Source organism: Euphorbia lathyris, chromosome 6 (genome assembly GCF_963576675.1).
Source record: "Euphorbia lathyris chromosome 6, ddEupLath1.1, whole genome shotgun sequence".
NCBI lineage: Eukaryota > Viridiplantae > Streptophyta > Magnoliopsida > Malpighiales > Euphorbiaceae > Euphorbia > Euphorbia lathyris.
This window is the reverse complement of record NC_088915.1, coordinates 50195788-50221620: the sequence shown is the minus strand read 5'-3', so window position 1 is coordinate 50221620 and position 25833 is coordinate 50195788. Positions and strand designations below refer to the sequence as shown.

Sequence of the window (25833 nt, the reverse complement as noted above, 5' to 3'; positions counted from 1 at the left end):
TACAACTATTTCAAATTATAATTTTGTATTATGTCAAACTAGTAAAATCAATACTTTTAAAATATTTTAAGGATTGAAATTTATAACTTAGAAGTTTAGAATATATTTTCTAGGGTTTATGATTTATAAATTGGAGTCTAGAATTTTTAAATTATAGTGTAAAATCACAATATATAAAGAATAATGACATATTAAGAATTAAGTTTGGTGATACGACTTAGTTGTAATTTTATACTTAATTATGATATTCATGTATTTGATCCATAAAAATTTAGTCCAACCAAACCCGTCCCATTATCCACGGATCTGAGGGGACTGGACGGGTCATTGGGTCCAGGAAATAAATAATAAAATAAGGAATCCACAGAATTCTGAGCCATCCACCGATAGAGGCCACCGTTGCATTGCATATTCACGCCTCCAACCACAACAATACAACATTTGCGTCACTACCAAAGTCTTCCTGTTTTTCATCACATATTCAATTCTTCTGTAACTCTTTCACTTTCTTCCTTTTCTTTCTTTTTTTTACTCCCACCTCTGCATACTCTACAGAATGCCCGGAATTCATGGGCCATCGGATTATGCCCGGGAACCACCGCGGCATCCTTCCCTCAAAATCAATGCCAAGGCCTGCTTCTTTTCCTAATTACCTATATTCTTATTAACGATTCTTTATGATTATTCACTTATATTCCACCGCCGCTTGCTTTTCTTTTCATTTCTAGTTGATACTTGACTAATGTTTGAAGGTGTTTGTTAATTCACTGATTCTTTTCTCCCGAATTTCCTTGATTGTTCTTTCACTTGGGTGGTGAAGAAAACTTTTTCTGGGCAATTGAAGTGTCTATCTATTTTATTTTACTTCCTCTGCAGTTTCCATGCATTGCTTTGATTATCAGTGAAAACTACAACTTTCAGTTATCGAGCTTCCTGTATTAGCGATTGATATACTATTTTGCTTGAGTCTCGTGCAGGAACCTTTTAATGCTGAACCACTTCGTTTAGACTTGGTTACCTCTTATGTGACGCCGGTTGATTTTTTCTACAAGAGAAACCATGGACCTATCCCTATAGTTGAGGACATAGAGAGGTTTTATCTTCACTCTACATCTACTTTTCTATTTCATATTGACAATTTTCATTCTAATTGATTCTGCCGCCTGCCTGTCTAAGCAGATATTCGGTTACTGTTGGTGGCCTGATAGAGCACTCTGGAGAGCTGTTTATGAGAGATATCTTGTGAGTTCTGGGTACATTACGTAGCACGCTTTATTGTTTTTGTACAAAGAATTTACATTATGATCTTTCATTAACAGGAAGCTTCCAAAATATAATGTTACTGCCACCTTACAGGTAGGTATATTTTTGTATACAAATTAAGTTCGTTTTGATCAGATAGAATTTCTGACTCCTATATACAAATTAAGTTCGTTTTGATCGGATAGAATTTCTGACTCCTATTCAGATAGCATTTCTGGCTCCTATTCTTGTGGTACAATGATGGTTGCTTGTAATATTAGTGTAGTATTAACTCATTTCATTTGGCCTATAAACTTTACAGTGTGCTGGTAACAGAAGGACTGCCATGAGCAATGTTAAAAAAGTTAGAGGAGTTGGCTGGGATGCTTGTGCCATAGGAAATGGTTTGTCCTTGTCCATCTTGGATTTGTGTCAATTTTTTGAATTATTATGGTAGTCTAAGTGCGTGATGATAGAATGCATTAATCGGTTAGCTTCTTAATATTCATTTTGGAATATGAGAAGGGAAGGCAAGTGATAGGGAAAAAATATGGGAAAGAGAAGTGAAAAGATTGACAATATTTTCTTCACTCATGTCTGGATGGAAAAGAAATAAAAACAAGTGAAATAGAGGGAAGAAGAGTTTCATCTTTGTTTGGTGAAGTAAATCATTCATCATGATTTTACTATTCCACCTTCATATGTTACCTTTTTTCTAACATTGACTGACTGGCTTGTATTACGAAAGTAATCTGTGTCTTTTGACTCAGATGGATTTCGTCACACTTCCTCACCTAACTGGTGAGTTTTAGGTGGTACTAAGAGGAAAAGCCATCTTTCTTCTTTTTTGTTTCTATTGTCCTTGCATTTTCAGGATAAATTTTTTTTTGCCTTTTCCTCCACTTTCTTCCTCCCTCTTATCACCTTTCAACTTTCCCAAAGAGCGTGAGATTCTCCATTGAATTAACTTGAATACTTTCCGTGGATGTCTAAATAGCTCTCCCCAAAAAAATGTGCTGGCATACTGGGTTTGTAAAATTTGAGTATGTGCACTGAAATGAATCTACTGCTAACATACTGGGTTTGACACTATAATGCTTATATTTCAGGTTTGAGGAACCATAATTAATTCACTTAGTTTTTTCCCGACTGACTCTGGTATATTGTGTTCTCTGTTTCTAATGCTTCAAGTTGTTTTCAGCTGTTTGGGGTGGTGCCAAATTATCCGATGTTCTCGAACTTTTTGGGATATCCAAATTAACAAATACCACACAATCAGGTGGAAAGCATGTTGAATTTGTGAGCATTGATAAGTGTAAGGTATTAGATCTGGCAGTTTGAACAGCTTAGTCAAGCTCTTCTATTTGTGTGGTTCTTTATCGTTTGATAGGGGTTTTACATGATCTGTTCGTTTGTGTATATTTGTGATTATGAACAAATACAGGAGGAGAATGGAGGCCCATATAAGGCATCAGTTCCACTAAGTCAAGCCACAAACCCTGAAGCTGATGTTTTACTTGCTTATGAGATGAACGGAGAGGTTAGTAGACTAGCTTTTAGTGAATTTCACATTCTTCTAGTTTAACTTCTTCTGAAACCCACAGGTATTTTTTGGTGTCCTTCTGGTGGTATATTTGTTTTAAAAATTTAATTGGATGTTGATTAATGGGGGCATAACAGTGCTAGCTACCTTCAACTTGATGACTGTTTTAGAGAGATCATGCGTAGTTCCCATGTACCTTTGAGCTTCCACTTTGTGAAACCTACTTTCTAGGACACTTTTGATTTAGTTCATTTTGTATGATTACCATCTGATGTTTGGACTTCACTAGCATTTTAACTTATTTTACTAAGATTTAATTATGGCAATTTGTTTTCTTCCTGATGTTCTTATGTTGGTTGTGAAAGAATTTCACCATAATTTATTCTGATAATACTAAACTATGTCGTTACCATGCCAAAGCCTCTAAACAGGGATCATGGTTATCCATTGCGAGTGGTTGTTCCAGGTGTTATAGGTGCACGATCTGTCAAGTGGTTGGATTCCATTAACATAATTGCAGAAGAATGTCAGGTAGAAGAATTTTATCTTAAGTAATGCCTTATTCTACTCTGTTGATTGCTGCATTAAGTCCTGGATGATGTATCTTAGTTGTCCAGGTCCAGGGCACGAATAAAGCAATCATGCTGTGACTGTGACCATATATAAACTGTCTTCTGAATAAAGCAATCATGCTGTGACTGTGACCATATATAAACTGTCTTCTGAATAACTGCACCTTCTATTGTCTCTCTATCTTCCTTCGCACCCATATTCTAATTGCCAATATTGCATTGCCTTTCCATTGTTACCTTCAGGGTTTCTTTATGCAAAAGGACTACAAAATGTTTCCCCCGTCAGTGGATTGGGATAATATCAATTGGTCCACAAGGCGGCCACAAATGGATTTCCCTGTCCAGGTATATACTTGACATTGCTGCAAATAAATTTAATTTTGATATCATGATAAAGAAAAAAGATTTTATTTTAAGAATTAAAAGGGAAAAATTCAATTTAGATGGTAAGAATTCCTCCCAACAATGAATCAATTGTATTGTTAATATAATATTGAATCAATGAGCTAAACACTCAAAATACATCCGGCATCAGCTAAAGGTTCCTTTGGAGAGATCCATATAGACACATAAGGCTTCTTTTAACAGCAAGTGCAAAGGAAAACTATGATTTTAGGGGGTGCTTGTTTGGACAAAACCATGGTATGGAATGAGAATCAGCCATTCCCTATGCATAAGTGTTCTAAGTGTGTGTCTTATATAGTAAACGTTTATTCAGCAGTTACCATTGTCAATGTTTGTCCTCTTAGTAACTGTATGGGGCAGCAGTTACCATTGTCAACGTCTGTCCTCTTAGTAATTCATTGGGCAGCAGTTTCATATGCTATGTATTGCTTATTTGGAATGAAGATCAATTGAAACGAAGCAAGTGTTTTCCAGCAGAAAAAAGTTGTGAAAGATATTGAGGGTTCTCTCTAAACGAGCTCTTAATTTCAAGAGATCAAAGGGTTCTCTCTAACGAGCCCTTGAATTTCAGTCATCATATATTTTTTAAAGGTTGAAGATCAAGTCAATCAAACCAGAAAATTATAACCCTTCCCATAATTAAATCCTAGGCCTATAGAAGAGAAACATTAAGAAACAGGGTTGATTCTTATGGTTTTCATTTATTGCTTAGTCTCTAATTGGCTCGCTTATAATCAAGTCACAACCTGCTTTTTCTTTTTTTCTCTTTTTACAAAAATGAATTGATTAACACATGGTGTTTACTGATCTACAGAGTGCAATTTGTTCTTTAGAAGATGTGACGGCAGTAAAGCCTGGAAAGGTTTGTTCTTTTTGCTTATAAATTTCTTACTAAATTCCTATATTATGTTTTTCAACATGTATTTTATTATTCACTCCAGCTAGAAACAATTCTTGAATATTCATCTACACTGTTTTAATCACGAGGATATTAAAGTTTATATGACTTGTTAGCTTTCAAACATCATTAGTACCTACATTTTCTAATGAACACAACATATAGTATGTATGTAATTTGAAGTGCCAAGTGTTTGATTGATACATTATTTGGTTATGCTGCTTTATATACACTGTCATGGAGCCAATTGAACTAAAAGAGTTTAAGCTGATTCTTAAGGCTCAAGAATAGCTTTTATTATCATCTCTACCTTACACATTGTGAACACTTCATACATCTCTCAATAACATGGGTGAATATCCCATGGTAGTTTCTTATAAAGTAAGGTTTACTTTGTAGAAAACGAAGTACAGTAAAAATTGAATGAAGTTTTTATTACTCTTCCAAGCATCCTTATCTTGTATAGGTTATGATTATTCATATTTCCATACAAGTCCACCAAATTTCTTATATTTTGTTATTCTTTGTTATCAGCAAAAGTTATGGTCTGGATCTTTAAGAGTGTTAGTTGATAAGTTTCAGTCTTTGAAGAAAGAGACAAAATGAGACTCCTCTGCATTACTTGAGATAACTTTGATATTTCTTTACCATCACGATTTTCAGGTCAGAGTGAGAGGATATGCGACATCAGGAGGTGGCCGTGGAATTGAGAGAGTGGATGTATCTATCAATGGTGGCAAAACCTGGGTGGAAGCATCCAGACAACAGAAGGCTGGTGTCCCTTATATTGCAGATGGCACAAACAGTGACAAATGGGCATGGGTGCTGTTTAAAGTTATTGTTGACGTGCCCCACAACACACAGATTGTTGCAAAAGCAGTATGTGTTCCTTCCTCGAAAGTCCATTGATGATATTAGCATGGTTGGAAAATTGGTGTAAATTTGTAAACCATAACATTTATTTTGTGAAACAGGTAGACACAGCAGCAAATGTGCAACCTCAATCTGTGGAAGAAATATGGAATTTGAGAGGCATACTGAACACTTCATGGCACCGAGTTGAAGTCCGAGTTGGTCACTCCAGTATGTGAACAATATAATTTCTGTGTTTGCTTTGTTTGAGCTTTCAAATTCGCATATGTGTTTCTTTTTAGCATCAGTGTTATGTTGTGTTGATCAGTATTATCTTCACTTGTACTAGAAACAGTTTGCTCTTTCAACTATCAAGGTGTTGTAATATGAATAAAACTTGTAACCTACTTTAATTCTTCTTTATTATATACGCTTAGCGATTACTCTTTAGAGATTTGAACCCAATGAATATGATAGTAGTAGATTGTATTTACAACTGGATTCACTTTTCAGCCCCAATAAAATATTTATTACAAAATTGAACAATTTACTTTGACTTTCTTCAAGAATATTAAATTATAAAGATAATTTTATAAGTTTATTCATTTCTTTCTCTACTATATGAAATTATTTTTTAGTTAATTTCAGATTGAAATATTTTCTAATTTTTTTTTTTGGAAAAGATAGTATAGGGTAAAAAATGTTTTCATTTTTTTTAGGTTCAAGTGGGTGTATTTCGTCAATTAGTTCAAATTTGAGATTTACTCCCAGTCTATCAACATGATCATTTATGTTTTGACAGTATGTAGATTACTATGTTGACCTGATTTACCTTATTTTTTTAGGGTATTGCTAAATACCGCCTCTAATTTCCGGTTCACCGCACTGTTTTGACCATTATACCCTTGCCACTTTTTTTCCCCTAAAACCTTCAAAACTCTCTCTAGTTTTCTTTCCCGAGCACAAATCCCGGATTTGAAAAAAATGGATCAAAACATTCCCGAAGACAATGAGTTCGAACACGAGGTAATATTACGAGAATTAAAAACGTTATTTAACATTTTTTTATTTTTTTTATTCGATTTTTGCCTGGGCGGGTGGCGAATACCACCCGTTCCTTAGGCCGAACGGATGAACTACCCGTTCGGCCTAAGGAACGGGTGGTAATCGCCACCCGCTCCACCCATGGAACGGGTGGTACGCGCCACCCGTTTCACCTATGGAACGGGCAGTACGCGCTGCCCGTTTCCACCTATGGTGGAACGGGTAGCCTGCCCGTTCAGGCAAAAATGGACAGAAATTGCCCCGAATTAATTTCAAACGGGAGAAATAGCCCCGAAGTATTTTTTTTGTAATTTTAATGTAAATTTTTCGTATATTCAGGTACCGATAGAAGATTGGAACCCCGATAACATTGATTATAGTTCGCGTTTTATAACGGATACCGTTTTCCCCTCCAGTCAGGATGCTATTGATTGGGCAAAAAAGATAGCTATTCAGAATGGGTTTGAGCTTGTAATATCTTCGCACAAAAATGGGGGAAAACAGAAGTTGTTGCGCTGTTCACGGGGTGAACGATATAGAGGTGTTGTGAAAAATGATGAAGATCATGCAATTAGGAAAAGTAAAACTAAAGCGTGCCGCTGTAAATTTCAGATTAAAGCCTATCAACATGCAGACCTTTCGGGATGGGGGATAAAGGCTAAGGCTGGGTTAACTGGAATGCATAACCATACAATGCGTATGTATCCAGAGGGAAGTCGGCAAATGAGCGGACTCAGTATCGCATCTAAACAAATTGTGCGTGATATGTCTTCAGCTCAAGCAAAGCCTTGTGCTATTTTAGCAGCAGTTAAAGAAAAACACCCAGAGGACAACTCAGTAATTAAACACATATATAATTACAGGGACAAAATGAGGAGGGACGCGTTTGAAGGTAGAGACCTGGCTAGTCAATTCTACCATATTGCTGTGGAGAACAAATATGTCAATTACACACAGGTTGATTCAGGTGTGATAACGCATGTGTTCATGGCACATCCAGAGTCAGTTGATATGTTCAGGACTTACCACTGGTACATCGGCATTGATTCAACGTACAAAACAAACAAGTACAAAATGCCGTTTGTTGAGATTGTTGGGATGACGCCATGCAATAATAACTTCAAGATAGCGTATGCTATTGTTAAAGACGAGACCGAAGGGAGCTATCGTTGGATTTTGCAAAGGCTGAAGATTTTGCTTGGGGATGATCTTAACCCGACCGTTGTTGTTAGTGACAGGGAGCTTGGGTTATTAAAGCCGATACAAGAAGTTTTTCCACAAGCAGCGCACTTGCTATGCACTTGGCATATAAATAAGGATGTGGAAGATCGTGTGTATAGAATCATTGGAGATAAAGGCCTTGCCTCTAAATTCAAGAATGGAAAATGGAGAACAATATTAGAATCATTAACCATTGAGGAGTACGAGACCAATCTTATGATGATGAAGGAAAAGATGAGCAGGTTCAAAGGAGTTATCTCGTATGTTGAGGAGACGTGGTTGGTGCATAAGGAGAAGTTTGTTGTTGCTTGGACAAAGGAGTTCCTACATTTTGGTAACACAACTACTTGTCGAGTGGAGAGCGAACATGCTAGTCTAAAGCAATGGCTCAATACGGCAACTGGGTCTCTTGACACGGTATGGCAGAAGGTTCACAAGCAGATTGAATCACAAGCAACCAATATAAGGTATTTGCAATTTCTTCTACTGCGATTTTGGAATTTGCATTTAGGGTTGTATCATTTCACTAACTAATAATAATTTTGTCTTCGTATCAGGTACATGCTTGAACAGTTGCGGCTTCGTCAAGCAGTCACTTTCACCGGACGCCCATTAAGCCAACTTGTATTCAAAGTCTCTCATTATTGTCTGCAGTTGTTGAATCAAGAGTTAGAGCGTATGAGAGGGTTGAGCCATGAAGTGTACGTGCGTTGCGGTTGTGTATTGAGAACATCGCATCAGATGCCATGTGCATGTGAACTGAAACGAGCTTGTGATCTGGAACAAATGATCAGTTCTGAGAGTGTTCACGTGTTTTGGAGAACACCCCGGCATGTACGGCTCGATCACATCCCGATACCGTATCCATCCAGAATATAGAGTCCTCGGGGTCTCAGTAACGGCATCAGGGCCATACGGCATCCACATGACCTACAGATGTATAAAATTACATCAACACATACAAGTAATACACAAATTTGTTTTAATTGAACAATATTTATAATTATAAAGCAAGTATACCTCATCTGCTGTCAACACATCAAGCCGGGCACGAAATGCTCTCAGCCGCTCATCGCTCTTCTCCATCGATATAGATGGCCACAACGAAGCCCTAGGAAGATCCGGGTCAACTGTAACTGCCTCTCGATGTGGCCTGAAGCAAGGAAAATACTCGTAAATCCAGGACTGGAGCAATGTCATACAACCCGTCATCTGCCCGCAATCTCCTTTGGTAGCAATACCAAGATGACGGTATAGATATGCTAGTGCAGCTGATCCCTAAGAAAGTCCAACGGCTCCAGCCGCCGAGTCCTGCACCTCTAACAGACAAGAAGGTCGGATGCGGTCACCACTCTTGTCTACGAACAAGGTGGAACCGAGCATCAGCCACGTCCAAGCTATAGCCTGGGTCTCAGGAATCCGATCACCTCTACAGTGCTCCATGACGGAAGCGGCTCGTATACCACCAGAAGCATAATGATGGGCATCTAACTGAACCCGAGTCACCCCAAACAAATCCATCACGCACTCCTTAAGCTCATCAACAGTCGCATCAGCAGTCACCATGGCACCATCTACGGGGATGCGCAATATCTCCCACACATCATGCATCAAAATGGTCATCTCGCCAAATGGCATGTGAAATGATGACGTGTCTGGCTGCCACCGCTCTACAAATGCCGTGATCAGAGCAGCATCTATGTGACTGTGCATAATACCAGGTAAATGGAACAAGCCAGATGACTCGATATGCGACTGAATCATCCGGGAAGAACCACTGTACCATAATCTTAGCTTCGTGCAATACCCTGATCTGGTATGACACCTAAGGACGCCCCTATCCTGACCGGCCCATATAGCACATGCAATATGTCCCAAAAAGCTCGGGATCACAGCACCATCAAATGGACCCCCGGGGACGGGGTCCTTCACAACCCAGTCATCCTCTACACTCCTTGATCGCTTGCTGCTACCTGAAATTACAGCAAACGGTTTACATTAATTTTTTAGTATATTTTTCAATAATCACGATTAACACAAATACAAATAAACACATTTTTTAATTTCTCTTACCAGAAGAAGATGTTGCGGTAGAAGAAAATCGTCCGTCTCGACCCCTCGTCACAACGCCACGATCTATGGGGATAGTATCAGCACTAGGACGATGCATAGAAGCATCCCCGTCCATGTCTATATCAGCCGCCTCATCCCGTCCCTCAGCACGCTCTGCCTGTGCAGCATGTGCCCTTCGGGCGTCCGCCATGAACCGCTGCTGCTCCTCCCGGTCCCGCCGAGCAGATGCAGTAACAGGACGTGAAGACGTGCGTCTAGGGTCAGCTCCCTCCTGATCCTGTAATATTATTTATTTATAAGGTATATTCAATTTAACATAATTTTTTTTTCTATACGTTCAGGTCTGCCTACGCCCGGTCCGTGCAATTTTTTTAAAAAAAAAATTCAAAATTTGCCCCTTTTTGGCCTGGGCGGGTGGTTTACACCACCTGCCCTATGGTCCAAACGGGTGCGGCGCACCAGTCGGCCTTAGGGCCGACCAGTGCGCCGCAAACGTTTGGCCCTTAGGCCAAACGGGTGGCGCATGCGCTCCACCATAAGGTGAAGCGCATGCGTTGTACGCGTTCCACCTTAAGTGGAACGCGTACGACGAGTGACCCACCCCATGGTGGAGCGCATGCGCCGCGCGTTCCACCTTACGATGGAGCACGTGCGCCGTGCGATCCACCATAGGGTGGATCGCTCGACACGCTCCATCTCCACCTACGGTGGAATGCATAGTTCATGCGTTCCACCGTAGGTGGAGATGGAGCGTGTCGCCCGCCTATGCCAAATTCTGGGATTTTAATCCCGAATTTCGGCCCGATTACTCACGATTTTGATAATTTTTTTTATGAAAATACTTACCGTAATACCCATGTATCCTTTGCCGATGCCTCATCTTCGTGCCATCTCGTTTTTGGTCGGTTTTTTTAGAATGGAAAATAAGTTGAGAGGATTTGGAATTTTCAAAACTTATATTTAAAATAATGAGAAGGGTAAAAAGGTCAATACAGGGCGGTGAACCGAAATTTTAGTGCGGTATATAGTCGCCCACTTTTTTTATCTTACTTTTAGTAATGAAGTTGTAACTAGTAACACTTTGGCCGTCTCTTTTTTCCTTAACTAATATTTGTTTTTTAAGGTTAAAGTACAAAATTTTTCCATAAATTGTATCTATTAATTTAAATTGCCTTTTTTATATATATATTTAGTAAAAATCAATTAACGTGTATGGATTGAATCAAAAAGTTATAATAGAATAAAAAAAATCTTATTGCGGAAGGGAGGAAGTACTTGTTTGAGATTATCTATGAAGCATAAACAATGTTATGACAAAATAAAAGGGAGAATTACAAAACTAGCACTTTTTCAGGTGTTAGTTACTAACATATTTCAACAAGTAACTTCCAAGTTTACCTTCGTCTTCTTCATAATAATAACGTTGTCTTTCTGCCTCTCACTGTATTTCTCGTTCTCTCTCTCTCTCTAAATAACAAATCAATTTACAGAACGATTACGAACAACAATCAATCTAACCCACAGTTCATACAAGAAGATTTTATACATTCATGTAAGTTGTTCATTGGTTTTTAGTTACATTAAAAATATTTAAAGCCTAGTCCATTCATCGTTAAGATTTATCGTTTTCTTTCTCTACAACCCAATGTATATTGTTTATGTTGCTTTTTCATGTTATTCCTGGTTGTGCGAATCCCCAAAAACAGTGGCATTGTTGTAGGAAGATGCATTTTGTTTTGGAACATCACTTTGAAATTTTTCCCCGACAGTATCGATACCTGTCGATTTATGATGAATATCGACAGATATTGAAGTATCATTATTTGTCGATATAACAATATTGCATTCGATATTGACATATATCGACCGAAGTTAAATGTCGATATTTGTCGATAACAAATACAGTATCGACATATATCGATCGAAGTTCCAAACAATCTATGTTATGTTCTATTCTAAACCATAAGATTCAAACAAACAGAACAATATATTATAAAAAAAAAGAGCACATAAAACATTAAAAACGAATAAAACACAAACACAAAACACAAACAAACGGAAAAAAGTAAATAAACATTAAAAACACAAACTAAAAAATATATTCAGGGCCCAAAAGGGCGTCAGCGAGCTCCTTCCTGGACTTCTCCAACTGACGTTTGAGGTTCTTCACCTCCTTCTTCAGCATCTTCTTTTCATCCTCAACTGACTCCAGATGGTCAGTCAAGGATTCTGCAACAAAAGACATGGTTTTCGCCATGCATGTCTTGAACCGAATGATTTCGTCCGTGTCCCCATCATGGAAAGAATCACGGAAGGAAGAAATGAGTGTTTCGAACTCAGGAAGAGGAGGTTGTGGAGGTGGTGCCTGAGTTCCAGAAGATGATCCTCTCTCCATTCTTAGCTCTAGATGGTAAAATGAAAGTTTACTAGAATGAATAATTATGAACAGACAAATCATATATTTATAGGAGAAAGCACCGAAATGTTCATGGAGAATCTCAACAGCCAAGACTCATCTTTAATTAATAGAGTGATATTCGAAAAGAGTGTCAGTCAAAGTGATCATTAATTGCATTTAATGCTCATTAACTGATCATTCGAAAAAACGTCTTTTGATCTTCTGTCGATATCTGTCGATTTCTGACCAATATCGACAGATATCATGAGAGTGCATCGTAGCGATATTGGTCGATATATGTCGATCTTTGTCGATATTTATGTATTATCGACAGATATCGACATAGGAGTTAGTCTTATGTGTCGGTATGTGCTGATATGTGTTGATATCTAATGCAATATCGATAAATATCGACCGATCTTATAGTTCCAAATGTGTATATCATGATATGTTTCGATAGTTTTCTTCTTTAATTTACAAATAATATATAATTTACTTTTTTTTTATGATAATGCAGAAATATGTCCACCCCGAATACTTGTCTGTGTATGCTTTTTTGGGATGGAGAATGGAAAAAAGAGGGGCCCATGGACACAATGATATACGTTGGTGGTCAATCGAAGGTGCTCCATTTTTCAACGCCAACTGATTATCAAACTTTGAGAGACAGAATTCACGCTTCGCTGAATGTTGATACAACCTCACATGACATACATATGGCAATGCACACAACATACGGGCCAAATAAACTTTTTGGAAGATTAGCAGACATAGTGGAGGACAGTGATATTGCTGGATTCATTGAGTTTTGTCGATGGAATAAACCCGATGTGAGGCCATTATATGTTTCTATGACACCGGAAACAAGTGTTGCGGAAGTACGTCGACCAAGTGTTGCGGATGTAAGGCAACCAATTGTTGCGGACGTATGGTGACCAAGTGTTGCTGAAGTACGACCACCAATTGTTGCTGAAGTACGGTGACCAATTGTTTCTGAAGTACCGCAACCGCGGAACAATGAGCATGTTGGGCCAAGTAAACTATCCAGATTAGGTTCTTGTGTTCCCAATATAGCATTTGAGACTCGTGCTCCGGCAAAACATGTCATGAATCTATATACCCAATCTTCTCTTGGGCTAGACGATATTACATTGGATAAAATGTTTGGGTATGAGAATGTAGGGAACGGGGCTGATCAAGGATATGATAATAATGGTCATGGCTATGAGAATGATGGGCATGGCTATGATAACGATGATCATGGATATGATAACGATTATAATGGATATGATAATGATGATCACGTATATGATAACGATGATCGCCAAAGATCTGTTTCAGACCCATCAATTGATAATGTTTAACCAAGTTTGAATGAGATTGATGATGAAGCCAAAAGGAGAAGGAGAACAAATCCATTTTGGTATGTTCCACAGGTACCAGAGAAACCGGCTAGTCTGATGAAAATTACAGAATCTTCAGGGGATGGTGGTTTGAAGGCACACGATATTTTCAAAAGCGAACGAGAACTGCAAGATGCACTTGGGAGATATGCAATTGATAATATGTTCGAATGGAAGGTGCATAGATCAACTAAGTCTTTGTTTGAAGTTCGATGCAAACATTTTGACACATGCAAGTGGCGGGCTAGAGGTGGAGTCATACTAGGTTCGGATATGTTCATGCTACGAAGAATTGACAGTATGGACAGTCACACCTACTATAGGGGTGGACAACTATTATTTTCGCATCATAGGCAAGCAGGGAAACGAGTTGCAGGTATCATACTTAGAGATAAGTTAGATATGGAGAATCGAGTGTACCGCCCAAGTCACATCATTTGGGAGATTGAAAAAGATTTTTCAATCAACCTATCCTATATGCAAGCTTGGAGAGCAAGATGTTGGGTGGTAGATAGCACTAGTGGTTCACCTGAAGAATCGTATATGTTGTTACCTGACTATTGTGAGACATTGAAATTTGTTAATCCAGGTACGGTGACACATATTGAAACTGACAATGAAGATCATTTTAAATTCTTCTTCATGGCTATGGGTGCTTCAATCCGGAGGTTTCAAGCACATATTTGCCCCGTTATATGTGTAGATGGAACACACTTAAAAGTTAAATATGGCGGAGTACTTTATGTTGCAGTTGGAAAGGATGGTAATAATCAAATTTATCCACTTGCATTCGGAATTGGTCCGAATGAATGTAATGAATCATGGACTTATTTCTTCACCAGGTTGAAGGAATGTATTGGTGATGTTGAAGATCTAGCCATAATATCAGACATGAATAAAAGCCTGCAACAAAGTTCCAATTCATTATTTATGCCTATTACTAACATTTCTAGTATATAGAATATACACACATCATACCTGAAATACGTGTGCAAAACCATATAGGTTGAATGAGACACGGTTATTCCTCAAACCATCCCTATAAGCACGTAACTAATCAATTCGGCCTTTTCCACCAATCATCCCATTAACAAGAGACCTGTAGGTCACATCCCAGGCCACAACACCCCACGGAAACTCGTTAAACAATGTTGGAAATTCAGCAAGTTCCAAAACCCAAGGAAGAGCTTGTTTTGTGGTAGTGTTATCCAACACACATCCAATGACAAAGTACAACATGGCAAATGAAACTGCATCCTAATCAGATTCATTCTTCCAAACAGTTTGCTTCATAATTGTGTCCACGTCTCTAAAGGTTGGTGTAGGGTAGTGTGAAAAAAACTTCTTCCTAAATCTATCCGACTTATTTAGCGCACTAAACCTTTCCCTAAATGCTTCCATGTCTCCAAACCGTAACCCACTTAGGAGTCCAAACTCCTAATCCCCAAATCTCAACTCAACACCTCCAACTTTGAAGCAAAGCTCCCTGAGTTTGAGGTCTTCACATCTGATCTCCCTTGTTAAAAGGGTATGACAGAGGACTCCTGCAAATAATGTATTGGTCATCTCACAATACTGTCCAAAGCAACTCTGCCTAAATAGCTTTACTTGGTTTGGTGTTAAACTGCCCATTATATGTTTTGCTGCTTCTAAGTTGCACCTAGTTGTGATGACGCTTTCCGTTCCAAATGCTTTTTTGTATTTATATTCAGAACCCTCCTTGGCTTTCTTGGAAGAAGAGACATGCTCATCTCTCTTTCTCTTGTGCCCACGATCATGCTGAAATTTATTGTAGATATATCATCAGCTAACATACAATTAAGCTAATGAAAATGTTGAGCTAAAATGAGCTAACATAGGCTAAAATAAGAGAGATATCGATAATTAGGTCGTCGATATCTATGTGATATCGACAATTTAGTTGTCGATATCTATGTGCTATCGGCAATTAGGGTGTGGAAATCTATGTGCCATCGACAAATAGGCTGTCGATATCTATGTATTATCGACGATTAGGTTGTCGATAGAACATAGATATCGACACATTTCGACCAAACCGAAAGATTTCCTAACACCAGATAAGCCCAGATAAACCCTAACACAAGAAGAAGTAAACGAAACGAAAGATTCCTTCTCAAACCCAACAAATGTACATACAATACAAGAACCCAGCAAATGTAAATACAATACAAGAGAGAATCGCAAATGTAAAGTTAAGTTATTTACCCTTTTTTTCGTCCTTCCTTCTGAATTCGATTCGTTGTTTGAGCTTTGTGTTCTCGCCATGTCCACTCGAAGTTAGAGAGATTTGCCGGATGAAATATATAGATTCGAGCAATGAATCGCCGGTAAGTTAGAGAGGGAGATAGCGGGGTGTTAGGTTAGAGAGATGGAAGATCGAAGTGTTAGAGAGCAGAGTGTTAGTGACGAGGGCAAACTTGGAATTTATTTAATGAAATATGTTAGTTTTTCAAAAGGAGTTAGAAAAGAAAACTAACACCTTAAAAAGTGATAGTTTTGTAATTCTCCCCAAGATAAAATCGATTGGTATGAGCTAGCTCATAAGTAGGCTTCCACTTTTTGCTTGAGTTTTGTTTTTGTCAAGTTCTCTGTTTAATTTTAGACATTTTATTTATATTTTATTTTAGCACATGATCCTATGAGTTCTTTCACATAGCTTAATCTCTAACAACCTTCTTCTCATTTTCATTTCTTTCAAATTTTTACAACAAAATTCATCAATACAACCCAAGATCTAAGCATATTCATATATTATTCAAGTTCATGTAAGTATTCTTTCTTCATTTTACATACACACTATGCAAATACGCAGTTGGTTAGTTGAATGCTTTCGCGTTGAACTCGTCTCTTCCGATTTCCTAATTTCTCTCGATATGTTTCATACAGTCGTTGTAAATGCAACAAAATTGCTTCTATCGCATTTGCGACAACAAATACCAGCCAATTGTTGTCGCATCCAAGCACATTTGTGATAACAGCTCCTTGTATTGTAGCATTTTTGGCAATTGCTTGTTCCTTGTAGCATTTGCGATAACATTATTTTGGTTATGTGTTTGTTTCATAAATGCAGAAGTATGTCAACCAAAGAGAAGTGCACGTGTTTTTTTATATCTTGGAACGACCAATAGAACATAGTCAGAGATGTGATGACATACGTTTGCCATGCGTGTTGATTCAACTTCATACAATCTACAAATTTCCATGCAATTAACATATGGTCCAAATAAAGTGCGTGGAAGGGTAGCACTTATTGATGTCGCATCTAACAGCCGTTCACCTAAGTGTGACTACTAGAAATGTATAATCAATGCCATTTCGATAAGTTTAAGTGCGACTAGTTACCTTAAGTTTGGTTCGTGCTTCCTTTTCGGTTGCCTTTCTTTTTCCTGCCATGTCGAAATGCAACGAAGAAGATGAAGATGAAACATAGAACGAAAGAGATAAAGATGAACTGCAGAACGAAAGTGATGAAGATGAACCAAAGAATGAAGAACGAAGGAGATGAATATGAAACGCAGTAGACGTTTGACAGTGAAGAAGAAGCGTGAATTGAAGTTAGGGTATTTTTGTCCAGAATTGATGAAAGTGTCTAATTTAGTAAAATGGAAGGAAAGTGTATCGAATATGTTAATAGGTCCCCTCATTATATCTAGATTTGTAATTGACCCTTAATAATAATAGCTAACCATTTTCAATTTTTATCCCATCAACTAAACTAAGGAGGCACTTAGTCGTTTTTATATAAGAGTATTTTGAATCCACTTTTCAAAATTAATTTTTAGCGCTTTACAAGTATGTTTACAGTGTTCGATTAGATTTATAAAGCAATATCCATTAGTTTTTTTTTTAATAAAAATAATAGTTTTTTTTAGCTTTTTTATAGCCTTTTCTTTTACTTTCAGCGTTTTTTTTATATTTATTTGATTTTGATAAAATTATTCTTTTCGTTTTTATAAAATATATATTTTTTATTTTAATATTTATGATACCACTATGAAATGAATAAAATTTTAATTTATTGAACAAGTTAATACTCCTTCAATTTCAAAATAATTGTTACATTTAAGAAAATTACACATATTAAAAAAATTATTGGTTTGCATTAAATTTATAAAATATAGATTAAAATACCATTTATCTTTCTTTATTAATAATTCTTATTTTTGTATGTCATTCGTTACATTGAACCACTTTTTACATTTTAAAAACTTAATAATAAATATAAAATAGGAAAAATTTATTTTGAAAATTAAACCAAATAAATAATATAAAATAAAAAAAAATTCATGATAATTATTTTAAAATAGACGGAGTAATATTGTTTTTACAAGAAATGGAAATGCAATTTTTGAAGTTATTGAAATAGAATAGTGGAAAAGATCCTTTGATTGTTGATGGTAGTGGTACATAGTGATCGATTAAGTGGTGATTGGTTCTAATGGAAAGAAGATCCACTTGTGGTTGGAAGTGACATCATTTCATAATTCTTTTTTGTAGTTGTCCTCCTTCCCATTGGGAGATTCCATACATACATATATCCATCAACATTTTTATTATTTAACTAAATAATCCTATCCACTTCTACTTGGTAGGCAACTCACCAAATCTTATCTTATAATTACCTGGTTTTTCAGCTTTAGTACAACTAATTTACATTTGGATATGAATATCTTGACTATTTAACAATAAAAAAAAAAAAGTGTAACCTTTTATAATATGATTACTAAAGAACTTTTTAGGATAAAATTAAAGATTTGAGTCGTTTTATAGATTTTGATTAGTTAAATCTTTAATAGTGGTACTTGGTGTAGAGAGGTTTGAAAGAGCTTATTGAGTCCAAAAAAACTAATTTTGAAAAAGCTAGTTTTAAGAGCATTTTCAATTAGCTTATTGCTCAATTTCTTTTGAATGACATTTTTACCTCTAATTACTACACTTTAATTCCAAATAAATCTTTTACTATGTCCTTATATGTCATTTTCCACAAACATCTATTATCAATCAGTTAAATTTTACCAAACAAGTTTACACAATCAACTAGTGAAATCAGCTAACCAAAAATATAGTAAGCTAACGGTTAATGTAATCAGCTAAAAGCTATTTATCAAACAGAGCCTATATGTGGATTCATATTATACATAACAAAATATGTACAAAAGATTTTCTATTTAACATGGAAAAACACGTACTTCTAATAGTTTCTCATGACGACATATATATTTTTCTCCATAACTATTTTTTTTATCTATTGTTTTTCAATAAGAATAAAATTTTATTGTTAAAAGTAGGGTAAACAAATGGCGTTACGTACCGAACTTAAATTTTATCAAACTATAATAGAAATATAGAGGGTGTTTGGTTGCGACTTTTTATGCTCCTATTTGCATTTTTACTTCAAAATGGAAAGTTTTAGGTGTTTGGTTAGGGAGCTCCTGTTTGCCTTTACACCTAAAAAGTAGCATTTTACAAAAGCAGAGAGTATCTGCTTTTTAGAAAAACAGTCTTTTTCAACAGCAACAGTAATTAACAACATCAAATAGTAGATAAAATAAACAGCCCCATAGAATAAGAAAATCAAATTACATATTTTATCTGTTCAAATCAAAACATGTTAAATTGGTTTGGTTAAAGCCAAAGTAATTATTTTCCTCTATAGAACTTAAAACAATAGTAATAATATTTTCAATGTTTTTAATCGTGAAGAAATTTAGCTTAGTAAAATTATAATAGGGCTAATTACAAATCTAGCCCAATTAAGAGGGGCTTTTTACATATCTAACCCACTTTACTTCATCTTACCAAATTAGACACTTTCAACCATTTTGGACAAAATTACCCTTAGTTCTATTCAATCATTGATCTTCTTCTTCTTCTTCTTCGTTTCAACTTCTTCTTCGGTTCATCTTCTTCAATTTCTGATACTAATCATTATCGAATTTTGAGATTATCAACGTATTATGTTCAATTTCCCATAGAAATTGTATGTTTTTAGCTTATACGCTTGCTTTTCTCGTTGGTCTTGCCTCTTTCTTCATCTGTAATGGTATCGTTTCAATTTTCTCTATTTTCCATAATTTTTCTCAATTTTCCTCCATTGCTGTCGTATTTGTGACGAAATTTGTCGCATTTCGTCACAAATGCGACAAGAGTTGTCGCATTTTGTCACAAATGCGACAAGAGTTGTCCCAAATGTCGCATTCGTCGCAAATGCGACAGCTCTTGTCGCATTTATGACGAATTGCGACAACTCTTGTCACATTTGTGACGAAAAGCGACAACTCTTGTCGCATTTGTGACGAAATGCGACAAATTTCGTCACAAATGCGACAGCAGTGGAGGAAAATTGAGAAAAATTGTGGAAAATAGAGGAAATTGAAATGATACCATTACAGATGAAGAAAGAGGCAAGACCAACGAGAAAAGCAAGCGTATAAGCTAAAAACATACTATTTCTACGGGAAATTAAACATAATACGTCAATAATCTCAAAAATCGATAATGATTGGTATCAGAAATTGAAGAAGAAGAAGAAGAAGATCGATGATTGAATAGAACTAAGGGTAATTTTGTCCAAAATGGTTGAAAGTGTCTAATTTGGTAAGATGGAAGCAAAGTGAGTTAGATATGTAAAAAGCCCCTCTTAATTCGGCTAGATTTGTAATTAGCCCATTATAATAATTAAAATAATTAAGTACTAGGGTAAATAATTACGATCTTTAGTTTAAAAAAAAATAGGATCTTTGTTTTATTTATTTAGCATATTAGTTAGTCCTTGTAAATTTTTATAAATAATTATATAATTTCTTAATTTTTATTTTCGTCAACTCTTTAGTTTTTATGTTTGAATCCATTGTCAAATTAAACTAAATAAAATTTAAAATATCAAAATTACCCTTTACTCTATGTTTTAATAAACAAAAACATCTATTTATTTTTTTACACATAATCACAATCTCTCCGTTTTTTTAAAAGAATAATCTCTCAAATATTAAGTGATATAGAATTTCTTGTAAACTCCACTTTCAATTGCACTCCGATTACCTGAGATCACAAAGAAAGTCAAAAAAGGGTACCGGTATTCCGACGAACCCTCTCTGATGCTAAAGTCAGAAGATATTATAGAGAATATCAAGCTAACTTAGAACAAAGAAAGGAATAAAGAGATAGTTGAAGTCAGATACCTGTGTCGTGGGCTTCCATGCTATTTATAAGTAAAAATAAAGTGTACCTGGACACATGGCATCACTTGATTGGTCTTCAGACTCTATCTTTCCATGCTGTAAGATATATGAGTATGGGGAGTGTGCTTTTGAAATCCAGCGTGCTCATTGGTCCACGTGTTTCTTTAAGCAACTCCCGAAGGGAAACCTTCGGGCGCAAAGTGGTCAAAGCCATGGCTTCGGCCAAAAAGAACACAATTATGAGCTTTGGTAAAACCTTTGAGAGTTTTGTTAGGGTTCATCCCTTCAACAATGGGGATTTTTCAATTCCTACAGGTTAGCTCGTGAATATTGATGGTTTCACGACTCTTTCAAGTTTAGCTTGAAAATCTCTTTGTTGATTTAAGGTCAAAATCAACCTTGTCTTCATAAATCCGTATCAGATGGTATCAAAGCCGATCATTTTCTAATCCAAGACTTTTTCGAGCATTTGATTCTATCACTATTTGAAGAACATCCATGGAGTATTATTACAGAAGAATTCGTCTCCTCAGATAAGAGAGGGAAAATAAAGATAGGAGGCGTTTGGAAGAACAAAGGAGGGCAAATTGTGAAAAACTCATAATCGATATTGACAATAACTTCGACAGATTCTTCCAACGAGCTTTTGGAGATCACCATAGAAGGAATGGAGAAAACGCAGTGTTGCCTCCTAAAGAGTCTTCACTAATCTCTCCTCCATCGCACATTCAAGAGGTAAGTCCTACACTTTCAGTTTCTCATGTTGAAGTTATGAGTAATCATATTACCAGTGATAAGTTGGATGTTTATGGTGTTGATGATCATTTAAATTCTCATTGTGAGTTTGTAGGTAGTAAAATTGTGGTTGAGAATTTGAATTCATGTATGAATGAGGAGGAAAGACTCTAGTATGTGGGGGTATTGAGGAAGCTCAAGTTGAAAAAGGTGTTCTCTATGTGTTTGATAAAATGCCACTTAAGCAAAATTTCACTTGTATGTTTAAGGAATGTGAGAGCCTTAATCTTGAAGAAGTGGATAGCGATTTTGGGCTTGATAATCTCTTTAAGGAGAATGATGAAATCACTTTATGTGTGGAGGTTGAGGGTTATGATGATGGGAGAGATGTTGGTGGCTCAACCATGTTGGGATGTAGCATGTCATTTGTCTCGGACAACTTGGCAAATGGAGTAACATGCTTGAACTATGGGGAGGAGCGGTTGGAAGCGAGAGGTCTTGGGAAAGATTGGGTTATTGATGAAGAGAGTAACGAATTTGAACATGATCATAAAAAAGATAACCTGAAGAGGAGATTGAATAGAGAGAGAACAGTTCCGGCAATGAACTATGTGATGATGGTGAATTTTATCATGATGCAAATGAATTTGATTATAATGAAGATGATGAGATTTACCATGATGAGGATGAGTTTCGGAACGATGAGTGGAACCAACATGAAGTCACTTATGAAGATGTTGAAAGTTCTATCATGATGAGGGTGAGCTTCGAAACATCGGGTGGAACCAACACGGAGCTACTTATGAAGATGATGAAGACCGATTCCATTATGATGATGAGTTGGAGGATGTTGAGTGGATCCAAAGAAGATACTTATGAAGGTGATGATGATGGCGATGAGCGAGTTGTGTATTTATAGACGAGGGTGCTAATTTATAATGAATAGGAGCATGACCCACGACATCAATTATTTAGAACTTGGTGCTTAGTTCTTGGGAAGAAATGTGAGGTGATAATTGACAGGGGAAGCTAAGTGAATATCATTAGTCGAGTCGCCTTGAATAATTTTGGTTTGGTTCCCGAGCCACATCCTAGACCTTATTGCATCAGTTGGGTCAATGAGGTGGAGAAGCTTCGAGTTACTCACTGGTGTAAGGTTCCTTTCGCCATTGGGGCTTATCGAGATGAAGATATGTGTGATGTTGTAAAGATGGATGCTTGCCACGTGCTATTGGGAAGCCCATAGCAATTTAATTGTGATGCCTCTTATGCGGGAAGAAGAAACACATACACCATACGTAAAGACGAAGTCAAGTACATCCTTACACCCCTGAAGAGTTTTCCTATTGAGAAAAAAAGAGGCAACCTTGAGTTCTTGACCCACTCGAGAGTTGGATTTGAATGGGTGCATCGGTAGAACGAGGGAGACTAATCTAAGGGTAGTTGAACCAATGTCCGAAAATGCCAAGGAAGCTACCGTATGGGAGAAACCTCAAGAGCTTCCACCTTAGGAAACGATACCGCATCCCATTGACTTGGATCCCGTGGATCACTTACCTAGCCTCTCTCATAATGGAGTACGCTCCAAAGATAATAATGAAAGGGAAAAAAACAATTTTGAAAGTGATGAAGTGGGGCCAATGTCCGAGGATGGCAAGTACGTGACCTTCAATGAGCAACCTCGAGGGATTCCACCTTTAGGGAAAATACCGCGTGCCATTGCACGGGATCCCGTAGAACGCGTACCAAGTCTTCCTCATGGTAGATTGAGCTTTGGAGAGAAGAATGAAGGGTACCTCGTGACGCCTCTATGAAGGCCCGAGACTCCTAGCACATGCATATTACACATGAATAAAGTCTCCCACTTGGTAAAATATGAACTTATTCTTTTGTGTTTTGTTGAAATATATGTGTTGGGAGCTACATTTTTTTGTTGAGGAAGAATCCACCTAAAAGGGTCTATTAGATGTAACCTTGTGCTTGACCAGTCACAAGCACCGTCTATACACTTTAGTGGAAAGTCACCAAAAGGTTGTACAGTTTTATTGCAAAATTAAAGATTATACATCAATGTGTGAAATAGGGCAAAAGTTGTACACCACATATGTAATTTATCTCATAATTCTTTTTAAAATTAATTCATCCGTTGTTATACATTTTTATCAATTTTGATGTTGACTCGAAAAAAAAACTAAATTTATTTTCAAGTGAATCTAGCTATCAAATAAATTTGATTATTTTTTTTGGTAGGAAAAGAAAGAAAAAACAAACAAAACCAAAAACAACCTAACCCGGGATTAGCCTAGGGAAGCTAACCCCCACCACATCATCCAAAAGGAGAGAAGATAGGAAATCAGGAGGAGAAGAGAAGGTTGTAACACCCAACATCCTCTTATGGCCCTCTGCCGCCAGACGATCTGCCACCCTATTCTGTTCTCTGAAAATATGGCTGAAATTGATGGACTCAAAGGAAGAACACATCCTTCTAATACCTTTGATTAAATTTTGGCTATTTAAACAAATAGCATTATCATCAGAGATCATTTTGATAGCTTCAAGGTTGTCAGATTCCACAAGCACCCTCTTCAAACCCAGACTCCTAGCAAGTCTAAGACCAGAGAAGATTCCCCAAAGCTCTGCAGAAAAGGATGAGCCCATACCCAGGTTCTGTGTGAACCCAGAAATCCAAGCACCACCATCGTCTCTCAGAACTCCACCAGTAGCAATTTTACTGTTTTCATGACAAGAGCCATCGGTATTTAATTTCACCACTCCTTCACTAGGCCTACGCCAACCCAAGAGATGAACAACCTTCTTCTGGATCGGTTTAATAAGAGGGTCCTCTTTAAAGTTATCAACAATAGTAAAAAAAATTTTAGAGAAGAACTCAACCAAATTAGGAATAACAACATTCTCTCCCCCAAAAATCTCAGCATTCCTCCAATTCCACAGCTGGTGAAAAACAATTGCAAAGATAATGACACCATACTCTAGATTGGCCAACAACTTCCCACTAACCCCATCGGTAAACCAGACAAGATCAGAGTGGGAAAAGAAAGCAGACAACACCTGGTTAGGGAGAATTTTTCTCCACACCTCTTTACTCCTGGGGCAATCTCTAAGAGCATGGCAAATAATTTCTTCCTGCCCTCTGCATCTAGTACACGCACCAGACTCCACCAGATGATGTCTTTTTCTGTCTGTATTAGTGAGCAGCCTATCCTTTACCCCAAACCACAGGAAGCTCCTAATTCGGTAAGGAACTTTCAAAGCCCAAATACTTTTCCACACTTCAGAGTGAGGAACCTCCAAATTTTGATTGAAAGCCTCGAAGGCAGACTTACAAGTATAAGTCCCATTCTTTGTTGACGCCCAACAGTGGCTATCCCTATCTTCCTCTTTACTACTAATCTTAACTCCTCTAATTCTCAGGAGAGTATCCAGGCTAAAATAAGATTCAAATCTTGACCAAATCCAATCACCCTCCGAATCCACCACGTCAGCAATCTTCCAATTTTGGATATCCACGGGAGGAGGGGAGATACAAACCTCTAACAAGGATTTATTACCACTCCAGATATCATTCCAGAAGCTGATAGACTTCCCATTGCCCACAGCCCAACCAATCCCAGAGAAAAACTCTGAAAACACAGTACTAAGGCCTTTCTAAAGAAAAGAACAACTAATAACTCTCTCCTTGCCCCCCCAAAAATCCCATCTTTTCTATATTTCCCGCATAACAAACGAACCCAGAGAGAGGAAGGAAGTTGCCACATCCTCCACAGAAGTTTCATCAGTAAAACTTTGTTATTGTCCCTGGCTTGTCTTATCCCCAGGCCTCCCATATTTTTCGTTTGACAGACCTCTTTCCAGGGCACAAGGTGGATCTTTTTCCCCTCCGTAGAGTCCCCCCACAGGAATCGACGATTGATTTTATCAAGATCATTAAGAACAGGCTCAGGCAGTCTACAGGCTTGCATAATATGATTAGGAGCCGCACAATTGACAGACTGAATCAAAGTAAGGCGCCCTGCAAGAGACATGTATTTAGCTTTCCAACTGGCACATTTGTTATTAGTTTTTTCGAGAGTCTTTTTAAAGGAGGCTTTGGAAACTCTCTCACTATGGAGGGGAACCCCCAGATATTTGCCCAAAGAGTTGATCAAAGGAATACCCGAAATTTCACTTAGCTTTTTACAAACTCTCTGTTTCATGTTTTTAGAACACAACATCTAAGATTTTTGG

General features: G+C 37.1%; 2 protein-coding genes across 2 annotated transcripts; both read left to right on the top strand.

The window, feature by feature from the left end:
• Positions 1-387: 387 nt before the first annotated feature.
• Positions 388-5962, top strand: LOC136232771 (sulfite oxidase). The gene is made up of 12 exons (XM_066022166.1): positions 388-631; positions 978-1093; positions 1180-1242; positions 1320-1356; positions 1565-1646; positions 2444-2562; positions 2687-2782; positions 3206-3316; positions 3601-3702; positions 4577-4624; positions 5324-5539; positions 5635-5962. Exons 1-12 carry the CDS (start codon positions 557-559, stop codon positions 5749-5751), a joined length of 1182 nt encoding a protein of 393 aa, XP_065878238.1. The 5' UTR covers positions 388-556; the 3' UTR covers positions 5752-5962.
• Positions 5963-7063: 1101 nt separating this feature from the next.
• On the top strand, positions 7064-9059 carry LOC136233681 (PKS-NRPS hybrid synthetase cheA-like). The gene is made up of 3 exons (XM_066023394.1): positions 7064-8244; positions 8335-8531; positions 9049-9059. The coding sequence occupies exons 1-3, from the start codon at positions 7235-7237 to the stop codon at positions 9057-9059; spliced, it is 1218 nt and encodes a 405-aa protein (XP_065879466.1). The 5' UTR covers positions 7064-7234.
• Positions 9060-25833: the final 16774 nt, after the last annotated feature.

Excerpts from the sequence above, each read along its gene's own strand:
- LOC136232771 (XM_066022166.1), top strand. The coding sequence starts at position 557 with ATGCCCGGAATTCATGGGCCATCGGATTATGCCCGGGAACCACCGCGG. Across the intron at positions 1,094-1,179 it reads ATAGTTGAGGACATAGAGAG|ATATTCGGTTACTGTTGGTG; the intron begins GTTTTATCTTCA and ends CTGTCTAAGCAG. Across the intron at positions 1,357-1,564 it reads ATGTTACTGCCACCTTACAG|TGTGCTGGTAACAGAAGGAC; the intron begins GTAGGTATATTT and ends TAAACTTTACAG.
- LOC136233681 (XM_066023394.1), top strand. The coding sequence starts at position 7,235 with ATGCATAACCATACAATGCGTATGTATCCAGAGGGAAGTCGGCAAATG. Across the intron at positions 8,245-8,334 it reads TCACAAGCAACCAATATAAG|GTACATGCTTGAACAGTTGC; the intron begins GTATTTGCAATT and ends TCTTCGTATCAG.